Genomic DNA, 11,002 nt, shown 5'->3' with positions numbered 1-11,002 from the left:
AGTGAGCATGAGGTGTATGAATACACCATGTGTGTCTGGTGATAAGAAGACACCCATGGTATGACTTGACAGTGAGCATGAGGTGTATGAATGCACCATGTGTGTCTGGTGTATAACAAGACACCCATGTTATAACTGGACAGTTAGCATGAGGTGTATGAATACACCATGTGTGTCTGGTGTATAAGAAGACACCCATGTTATAACTCGACAGTGAGCATGAGGTGTATGAATACACCATGTGTGTCTGGTGTATAAGAAGACATCCATGTTATAACTCGACAGTGAGCATGAGGTGTATGAATACACCATGTGTGTCTGGTGTATAAAAAGACACCCATGTTATAACTCGACAGTGAGCATGAGGTGTATGAGTACACCGTGTGTGTCTGGTGTATAAAAAGACACCCATGTTATAACTCGACAGTGAGCATGAGGTGTATGAATACACCATGTGTGTCTGGTGTATAAGAAGACACCCATGTTATAACTCGACAGTGAGCATGAGGTGTATGAATACACCATGTGTGTCTGGTGTATAAGAAGACACCCATGTTATAACTCAACAGTGAGCATGAGGTGTATGAATACACCATGTGTGTCTGGTGTATAAGAAGACACCCATGTTATAACTCAACAGTGAGCATGAGGTGTATGAATACACCATGTGTGTCTGGTGTATAAGAAGACACCCATGTTATAACTTGACAGTGAGCATGAGGTGTATGAATACACCATGTGTGTCTGGTGTATAAGAAGACACCCATGTTATAACTGGACAGTTAGCATGAGGTGTATGAATACACCATGTGTGTCTGGTGTATAAGAAGACACCCATGTTATAACTGGACAGTGAGCATGAGGTGTATGAATACACTATATGTGTCTGGTGTATAAGAAGACACCCATGTTATAACTTGACAGTGAGCATGAGGTGTATGAATACACCATGTGTTTGTGTGTCTGCTGTATAAGAAGACACCCATGTTATAACTGGACAGTGAGCATGAGGTGTAGGAATACACTATGTGTTTGTGTGGCTGTATGAGAAGACACCCATGTTATAACTCGACAGTGAGCATGAGGTGTATGAATACACCATGTGTGTCTGGTGTATAAGAATCCATCCATGTTATAACTCAACAGTGAGCATGAGGTGTATGAATACACCATGTGTGTCTGGTGTATAAGAATACACCCATGTTATAACTCAACAGTGAGCATGAGGTGTAGGAATACACTAGTTTTGTGTGTCTGCTGTATAAGAAGACACCCATGTTATAACTTAACAATGAGCATGAGGTGTAGGAATACACTATGTGTTTGTGTGTCTGCTGTATGAGAAGACACCCATGTTATAACTCGACAGTGAGCATGAGGTGTATGAATACACCATGTATGTCTGGTGTATAAGAATCCATCCATGTTATACCTTAACAGCGAGAGGTGTATGAAGCCACATTATCTGTGTATAACTGGCATATACTCATATATAAGGGTGAGCATGAGGTGTAAGGATACACTATGTGTTAAGCCAGAGTCTGCTCCATTACCCCAACACCCAGGGATTTAGTCCATAGTTGCCCCATTACCCCAACACCCAGGGATTTAGTCCATAGTTGGCCCATTACCCCAACACCCAGGGATTTAGTCTATAGTTGCCCCATTACCCCAACACCCAATAATTTGAGCCAAAGTTGCCCATTACCCCAACACCCAATAATTTAAGCCAAAGTTGCCCATTACACCAACACCCATGAAGCTTACTACTTATGTATATACTTAGTTCAAACAATCAATAATTTCACTCCCCAACCACCCAGCATTCCCAAACACATGGGAGGATTTACAAGGCAACCCATGGAAGGTGTTCCAAGTACAAGCTGGAAGTAACGAGTACAACCAAGTTATTCAAAAGTTTCAACAAGGAGCTGCCTATATTCAAACTATAGTAAAGGTATTTATATCGTATTTACTTTTCGAAAGTACGTATTATGTTATTGCTATAATATATTTAAGCACTTATGGAGATTTTAGTTTTAATTTCTTGATGAAGGCAACTTGTGTAGGAGATTGAAACGCTGGGTAATATATTATATCCATTTAAAAAGCATAAAAAACCTAAATAATACTAAATCCTACCCGAAATAAATTTGCATAAAAAATTTATTAGACCCATATTTTATTTAAGTTGGAACGAATACAAAACGTTGCACTTTACAAACAATTCCTCGCTCAAGAGGAAAAAGTTCGGGCAAAAATGTCGAGTCGTGGTGTTGGACAAACGGTGACTCGTGAACTTTTCCACGGAACAAGCGGAGACGTTACTGACAACATTTATAGGAATGGTTTCGATAGAAGTCATGCAGGGAAGAACGGTGGGTCGTGTATATTGTGTGGATATTACAATATACCAGACATAATGTAATATATAGTGAGTTATTAAACGAATTAATGAATGTAACTTTCTTATTCTTCGCGTGGCCGCAAAACGACAGTCGTTATATATTGTGTGTGTATTAACGTAGATGGTAACTTGTAAGCGGGCACAAGGTATATGAAACAGAACACTCGTGTTATAACGACTGTCATGGCCTATCCACACGAGGATAAATAAGTTACATTCATTAATTCGTTTAATAACTTTTATTTATTCATTTATGTTTTTATTCCAGCTACTGCATATGGAAAAGGAGTTTACTTTGCAGTACAAGCACAATATTCACATAACTACACTTCACTTGACCGAAACAACCATCGGTGTATGTTTTTATCCAAAGTTGTCACAGGGGAGTATTGTGCTGGTAATTCTTCCATGATAACTGCACCTGCTATAGCAGGAGGGCAAAAGAATGAGTTGTACGACAGTGTTGTTAATAGAGTAAGCAACCCTACTATGTATGTTGTATTTAAGGATGCGAGTGTATATCCTGATTATGTTCTAACTTACCAATAAGTTACATATGGTAAAAAAAAAACTTTAAACACTCTCCCTGGTACTTCTGCCACCAGGCATAATGTAAATAATCTTTTAGTGACTTATGTAGTATAAAATGGTGTTTCCGACTTTTATAATTTGCCTTTATTTGTTAACAGTATATGCTCCATGCTTTAACATAAATCCTACATTTTTATGTTGTTTTAAACCAAAATACGTGGGCTAGTTAATTTTAACTGGGTTTCCATGCTTTTACAATGTAACTCTACATTTATATAATGTTTTAAACCTAAATTTTTGAATTATTCTTGAACTAGACTATTTTAAATCTGTCTAGTTATTTTTAACTAGGTTATTTTATCAAATTATTCTTTAAGTTACAATGAAATTTCTCTTCTTACCAATTTTTATCTTCAATATTTTATCATGCTCTTATTTCTTTCTTTAACATAACACAGTTTTTACTTATCTCTTTGAAACGTTAGCAAAAATCACGTTATTTAACCAGCAAAGAGTAGGAAACTAACAGCAAAACGACAGTTGTTAAAACACTATAGATAAAGGTGTGGGAAAAAGTGTTACTTTAAAATCGTGGCTGTTGAACTATAATGACCCATTTTGATCACTTTGCTGTATTTTTGCTTGGGCTTTATTTAACTCGCTTGAGTTTATGTATCTGTTAAATGCATGTAACATATTTAAGTTCCCTTCACTAGGCTTTTTTAACTATAATTTTTTTTTTTTAGCTACACTTGTGTCTATTAATTAAACCATATGATATGTTTTCTATTGCGGTCATTTAGCAAATAAGAAATGTTTCCAGAGGTTAATATGCCAACTGTGCATTTTTTCTATAAAAGTGAGGTCCTATTGCAAGGTAGTCTATGCTATGTCCATTGCCCGAACCTTCTGTATATAACTTTGTTTGTCCAATGTTTTACGCAGGAGTAAAATATGAACTGTTAACCTTAATGCATAAACACGCAACTTGTTCTTTCTGTTTTTACTGAGTTCGTTAAAACAAACATCCACAAAGTTACATACACGGTAACTTGTAAGTGGGCACGGGGTGTATAAACACCCGTGTTATAACGACTGTCACTTTCCTGCCCAGACACAAGTTACATAAATATAACTTATATATTTCTGCATGGCGGGCTAACAACAGTCGTTAAAACAAGGGTGTTCTGTTTCATACACCTCGTGCCAGCTTAAGAGTTACCATGTATGTAAGGTCGCAAGTGCTTTTTTGAATGAGAAGTTGCTAAGCAAAGGCTGCAACTAGAACGAATGCAGCAGACACAGATGTTTAGCGCCCACGAAATTGCTGAGAAGGTAAATCTTAAGTAGCCTACTGTGGGAGTGTATAACTGATAGCGGTTGTTTTTTATGTGAAGACAAATTTAGTAACAGTTATATAACAATGTTTAGACATATGTTTCTCTCTCACGAAGCAACTATTTATAATCGCTGAAACCAAGACCGTTATCACAACTCGCGAGTTGAACGAATACGGTTTGAAAATGTTGAAGGTATTTTTGCTTTTCCTGTTCGTCGGCGTAGGTGAGAATCTCCTATAATTTGTTAATTTAAAATATTACAACTCGTAAGTAGGCAGCAGGCACGAGGTGTGTGAAACGGAACACCCGTGTTATAACGACTATCGTTGCCTGCCACGCGAGGATAAATAAGTCACATACGTGGTAACTCGAAAGCGGGCAGTCGGGCACCATGAGGTGTATGAAACACAACACCCGTGTTATAACGATTGTCTTTGCCCCGCCATGCCAGCAGAAGCAAGTCACATATATACGTGGTAACTTGTAAGTAGCACGAGGTGTAGGAAACTGAACACCCCATAACGACTGTCATTGCCCCGTCGTGCGAGGTTAAATAACTTGCATTTATAAATAACTCGATTTTGATTTGCAGCCATCGCTTATACCGGTTGCTATGGCAACATCTACAACACTGACACCACCGGTTGTTCCAGTCAAACATCAAGTCAAGATAACTTGGGTTACAGCGGTGAGTTAATTAATTCTACACGCCGTGTTGGAGCGAGGATAACTAAGTTATATACAAGGTAACTCGTAAGCGGGTAGGAGGTGTTTGAAACAAAACACCTGTGTTATAACGACTATCGTTGCCTCTACATGCGAGGGTAAATAAATTATAGGCCTATTCGTGGTAACTCGTAAGCGGCTACAAAGTGTTTGAAACAGAGCACCTGTGTTATAACGACTGTCGTTACCCGCCATGCGAGGACAAATAAGTTACATACGTGGTAACTAGTAAGCAGGCACAAGGTGTTTGAAACAGAGCACCTGTGTTATAACGACTGTCGTTACCCGCCATGCGAGGATAAATAAGTTACATACGTGGTAACTAGTAAGCAGGCACAAGGTGTATGAAACAGATCACCTGTGTTATAACGACTGTCGTTGCCCGCCATGTGAGGATAAATAATTCACATACATTTATATCAGGAATCTCCGCTTCGAGGCAAATGGCCGCAACAGATCTGTCCAGAATGAACCAATACAAAAGTAACATTGAGAATGCTGGACGTCAACTGTGTATGGATCCTTCTGTCATTGCAGGTTTGAACTTTAACTTATAGTAGAATGGGGCAATACGGGACAGCTTTAGTACATAATATCCAAATATTCTGATTGTGTTTTAAACAATCAACAATGGTCTATTGGACGAGTCATGAAGAAGCGGTTTTATAATTCTTTGAATTTTCTTTGTTTACTTCCAAATGTGACGAGAAAATAGAATGAGAAGGTGTCCCATCTTCCCCCACCCTATACTATTAATACTGTCCCGTAAAGTAAGATTTGCCGGATGCAGACGAAACGTCTGAAAACACACGAAGATTTCATATATAGCAGATGAGCCAATAAACAATTATTTAAACTTATTACGAAACGAAACACCCGTGTTATAACGAATGTCGTTTTCCGGTCACGCGAGGATATAGCAAGTTACATTCATTTATTTTTTGAAGTACCTTATAACTTAAAGTCGCTGCATTTATAGTGTGTCCGTTAAACAGTACTTTTTATTTCACTTTACTGTAGCTAAGTTGTATCTACTTTATACTGGCAGGCATCATTAGCAGGGAAACTCGTGCGGGGGCTACCATTGGTTCAGACGGTTACGGCGCAGATGGGCACGGTTACGGTTTGATGCAGGTATAATGTATTATATGTATTTTATATAATGGTGTAGCCTAGGGTTACGAAGGTAGTGTATAATGGTGTATACAGAGAAAATGTACAGGTTATAATGTGTATTATACAAAGCCATTCATAATGAAAGAGTACGGTTATAAAAAAGACACCCATGTTATAACTCAACAGTGAGCATGAGGTGTATGAATACACCATGTGTGTCTGGTGTATAAGAAGACACTCATGTTATAACTCGACAGCGAGCATGAGGTGTATGAATACATCATGTGTATCTGGTGTATAAGAATACACCAATGTTATAACTCAACAGTGAGCATGAAGTGTATGAATACACCATGTGTGTCTGGTGTATAAGAAGACACCCATGTTATAACTTGATACGCAGTACCATTAACGCTGTGTTAATCCTTCAGGTCGACGATCGTTACCACACCATACAAGGTGGCCCTACATCTCTTGACCATATATTACAAGGCACTGGCATCCTTATATCTAATATTGGACAAATATCTTCGAAATTTCCATCTTGGGACCAAAACATGGACTTAAAAGGCGGCATATGCGCTTATAATATAGGTGTTGGGGGCGTGTGGTCTTATGATAACATGGACGTCGGTACAACTGGGGATGACTACTCTAGCGATGTAGTGGCTAGAGCCCAGTATTATAAAGATAACGGGTATTAGGAAAATGGGATTATAAGCTATGATGTAATAGGTGGTAAAATGGTGGCAGGATATTGGCGATTCTGGTAATAAATACAACCTATATAATTTAGTAGTTTGTTGTCATTTGTACACCATACATGGTGGCTTCATACCTCATGCTCGCTGTCGAGTGTTTATAAATATCTCATTCTCATTGCCGAGTGCACTTCATGCTCGCTGTCGAGTTAAGTTATAGGTGTAGAATATGAAAATTTCCCGTTGTTAACATGTCCATACATGGTGGCTTCATACGCCTCATGCTCACCGTCTATAGTTATAGATCTGGATTATGGTACACCGTATATAAACGCATGTGTCTGGAGTATTTAAATTGCAAATTAGAGTTACCGTTTCTCCAAGAAGCGAGGGAGAATGCATTGTAAGGCGCAGGCATGCAGTTAATAGGTATTCGAAAATTATCTGGATTTCTAAAACTTGTGCTTAATATAGGGAATGAGGAAATGCCCGTTTATTGTAATTGTTGTTTGTCTTAGATTGAAGTCTTTGCGATCTTTCGGCCTAAGTTTATATGAATTAATGAGTGTAACTTATTTATCCTTGTATAGAGTAGAAACGACAGTCGTTATAACACGGGTGTTCTGTTTCATACACCTCGCGCCCGCTTATCAGTTACCACGTATGTAACTTGTTTATGCTTGCATGACGGGGCAATGACAGGCGTTATGACTGGGTGTTCTGTTTCATACACCTCGTGCTCGCTTTTACGAGTTAATACGTATGTAAAAATAGAAATGTGTCTGTCTTTATGTAAACCTATGGTGAGTCCAACACATGGCAGGTCTCTGGGGACTCTGAAAAGGCATGCGAAATATACCAACTGTGGATTTCTTCTATGTGGGTGAGGTCCTACTGCAAGTCATGTCTAGTGCCCAAACCTTATATATATATAGTAGGGTGGGGGAATATGGGACACCTTTTTCATTATATTTTCTCGTTCCATTTGGTAGTAAACAAAGAACATTCAAAGAATTATAAAACTGTAACCTCTAGCCTTCCATAGACCGTTGTTAACTGTTTAAAACACGATCAGAATATTTGAATATGAAGTGCGAAAGGTGTCCCGTCTCCCCCCACCCTACTATATAGGCTACAATTACTTTGTTTGCCCTGTGTTTTACGCCGAAGTAAAATACCGAACGCTAAGTTGCAATGTTTGAACACGCGTGTTGTTCTCACGTATCTGTCTATTTATATCGAACGAAACAAACCGCACTTCGGTAAAGAAGATTCACTAGAGGAACTAACTGTTCAAGATGAAGCAATTGTTGGTTATCTGCCTTTTGATTGAAATATGTAAGTAGTTAATATAACGTATAATATTTGTTTTGGTTCTCACTGTAGCAGTCTTGTGTGTTAACATATTCTTTGAACACAATAGCCAATATCAGATTAATAACAAAACGAAGAGAAGAGAATTAGCCACAAAACGACAGTCGTTAAACACGCTACTGATAAAATATATAGTAGGGAGGGGAAGATGGGACACATTAACATTCTATTTTCTCGTCACATTTGGTAGTAAACAAAGAGCATTCAAAGAAATATAAAACCGTATCCCCACGACTTCCATAAACCGTTGTTAATTGTTTAAAAAACGATCAGGATATTTGGATATTATGTGCTAAAAGTGTCCCATCTTCCCCCACCTAACTATATCTTGCGTTTTCTTGCTTATTCCGAACTCTTCGTTTGTTTAAATATTTTCAACTTCGCTATACTGTATTATAAGCTATATTCGAATGTATGTTATACTATATGTTGAATTATTCGCATTACAGGTGTAGCAAGCGACTTAGCATGCACACGCAATGGTGGGACGTGTTTAGATTATCGTTACTACTTATGCACTGCTGGTTATGAACAAGGGTTATGTGACGGGGATTCGAACAGGAAGTGCTGCCAAGAATGCGATAATACTTGTAAGTGTATAGGATGCTAAATGTGGTGTTCCTTTACACCTCATGCTCACTGTCAAGTTATAACATGAGTGTCTTCCTATACACCAGACATACATGGTGTATTCATACACCTCATGCTCACTGTCAAGTTATAACATGGGTGTCTTCTTATACACCAGACACACATGGTGTATTCATAAACCTCATGCTCACTGTCATGTTAGGATACTTTCATGTTTATCCTCGGGGTGGGAAACCAAGGGGTTTATACACGGGTGTTGCACACCATACATGGTGGCTTCATACACTTCATGCTCACTGTCTATATATATACGAATACAAATATTAACCACCTATACATATATCTGTAAGTATAAAGCTGTTAATGGCTCTCATATTACAAGTGTAGCCTATGTTATTAATAGAATTAACACGCCATATACGAATACAGATAATAAAACCCGTATACTTGTTTAGGCATCTCAAACGAGAATAGTTATGCTTCATGCTGTGACTCACAATGCACTCAAAGTGGTGGGAAATGTCAAGATAATTCAAACTACTGTAGTGGTTCTTATTCATCTGGAAAGTGTGGAGGGCCTTCATCAAGGCAGTGTTGCAGTGGGGCAAGTTCAGGTAAGCCCTGTTATATTGAATGGATGTAACTTGTTAGTCCTCGTGTGGGCGGAAAACGACGGTCGTTATACCACGAGTGTTTTGGTTCATACACCTCGTGTCAGTTTACAAGTTACCACACTTTGTATGGTACTGTATTTCTGTCTGTTTTTTTTGGAAATTTCGACAGCTTGTTAGTGAACACTGGGGTGGAGCAATTGCCGTTAAGTGTCTTGTCTAAGGACACAAAGTACAAAGGGCTGCGTTTGGTTAAGAAACAACTAACTATAAGACTTTAAACGCTAAGAATATATGGCTTATTCGAAATAGGTCGACATATATCGTAATTTAGTTATGTTATATGTCTTGCAGGTGGGGCCTTCGGTTGCTATGGCAACATCTACAATACCGACACCACTGGTGCTTCATGCACCACGTCGAGTCAAGATAACTTAGGATATTGCGGTAAGTGTGAAAAACGTTAATATAGGATCTCACGCATATACAATGTTGGGATAATAACCCAACTGTAGCTCATAGCCTAAAAACCCTGGGTGTTGGAGATAATGGGCCAACTCTGGCCTAAATCTCAGGTCCTATGACGTGCCTCACTGTAGAACCTCACCCATATAGAATACAATGTGCTTATAAATTTATTGTATGTATAGGCATATCAGCGTCTCGTCAATTGGCCGCTACAGATCTTAACAGGATGTCCCAATACAAAGACGAGATTGGGCAAGCCGGTTACCAACTTTGTATGGACGCTGCTATTATTGCAGGTTAGGATATACATAAGCGGTTGGGGTAAAATGGGGCGCATTTACATGGGGTAAGGTGGTACATGATTTGATTCTATTTTTATCAACCCATTTGGGAAGGATATTTACAGAATAGTACAACCAAAACCTCACGATTCCAAGGTCGTTATTAATTGTTAAAACACGATTAGGAAATATGGGATGTGATGTGCTACCGGTATCCGTCTTACCCCATCGTATATCATATCAGTTAAATGGTATATAACAGGGTGGCGGAAGATAGGACACATTTTCATTCTTATTTTCCCCTCCCATTTGGTCGTAAACAAAGAAAATGCAAATAATTATAAAACCGTATCCTCACGACTCCCATAGACCGTTATTTTTATTTAAAACACGATCGGGATAGTTGGATATTATGTGCCCCATCTTCCCCCACCCTACTATAAAATCTATACACGTATATGACACATATATCTCCTGTGGTGGGTTTATTGCTATAATGCTGGGTGAACTATAAGTACGTTAACCTATGTTTACAGGTATCATCAGTCGTGAAAGTCGTGCAGGGGCAGCTCTTAATTCTAATGGCTACGGTAGTGACGGGCATGGGTATGGGTTAATGCAGGTAAACTATGCTATGCTATAACTGTTTAACTTTATGGATGTTCTGTTCCATACACTAAAACACGGCCGGTGGTCTGTTTTATACACCTCGTGTCCGTTTACGGGTTATTACCACGAATGTAACTTATTTATCCTCGCATGGTGGGGCAATGGCAGTCGTTATAACACAGGTGTTGTGTTTCATACACCTCGTGCCCGTTTACGAGTTACAACGTATGCAACTTATTTTTGATCT

General features: G+C 38.7%; 3 protein-coding genes across 3 annotated transcripts in view; all 3 read left to right on the top strand.

Moving 5' to 3' along the window:
* LOC100186293 (poly [ADP-ribose] polymerase 15-like) overlaps positions 1–3,931 on the top strand; it is a 4,352-nt gene extending 421 nt beyond the window's left edge. The window contains exons 2-4 of the mRNA XM_002126084.5: positions 1,824–1,957; positions 2,192–2,378; positions 2,676–3,931. Of these exons, the coding sequence (XP_002126120.2) occupies positions 1,824–1,957; positions 2,192–2,378; positions 2,676–2,956 (602 nt within the window). The 3' untranslated portion in view covers positions 2,957–3,931. The remainder of the gene's footprint in view (positions 1–1,823; positions 1,958–2,191; positions 2,379–2,675) is intronic.
* A 238-nt stretch (positions 3,932–4,169) lies between these two features.
* On the top strand, positions 4,170–6,915 carry LOC100176087 (lysozyme g). The gene is made up of 6 exons (XM_009859853.3): positions 4,170–4,273; positions 4,370–4,501; positions 4,871–4,966; positions 5,428–5,541; positions 6,053–6,138; positions 6,552–6,915. Exons 2-6 carry the CDS (start codon positions 4,462–4,464, stop codon positions 6,822–6,824), a joined length of 609 nt encoding a protein of 202 aa, XP_009858155.1. The 5' UTR covers positions 4,170–4,273; positions 4,370–4,461; the 3' UTR covers positions 6,825–6,915.
* Positions 6,916–7,966: 1,051 nt separating this feature from the next.
* On the top strand, positions 7,967–10,768 carry LOC100178400 (lysozyme g; the record flags this gene model as incomplete). The annotated part of the gene is given in 6 exon segments (XM_002126022.4): positions 7,967–8,159; positions 8,645–8,785; positions 9,242–9,400; positions 9,752–9,844; positions 10,048–10,161; positions 10,683–10,768. Coding segments are annotated over 6 exon segments (633 nt in total), but the record flags the coding sequence as incomplete, so codon positions are not given.
* Positions 10,769–11,002: the final 234 nt, after the last annotated feature.

Source organism: Ciona intestinalis, unplaced genomic scaffold (genome assembly GCF_000224145.3).
Source record: "Ciona intestinalis unplaced genomic scaffold, KH HT000299.1, whole genome shotgun sequence".
Lineage (NCBI taxonomy): Eukaryota > Metazoa > Chordata > Ascidiacea > Phlebobranchia > Cionidae > Ciona > Ciona intestinalis.
Note: the sequence above shows the minus strand (reverse complement) of the source record. Positions and strands in the feature narration are given on the sequence as shown.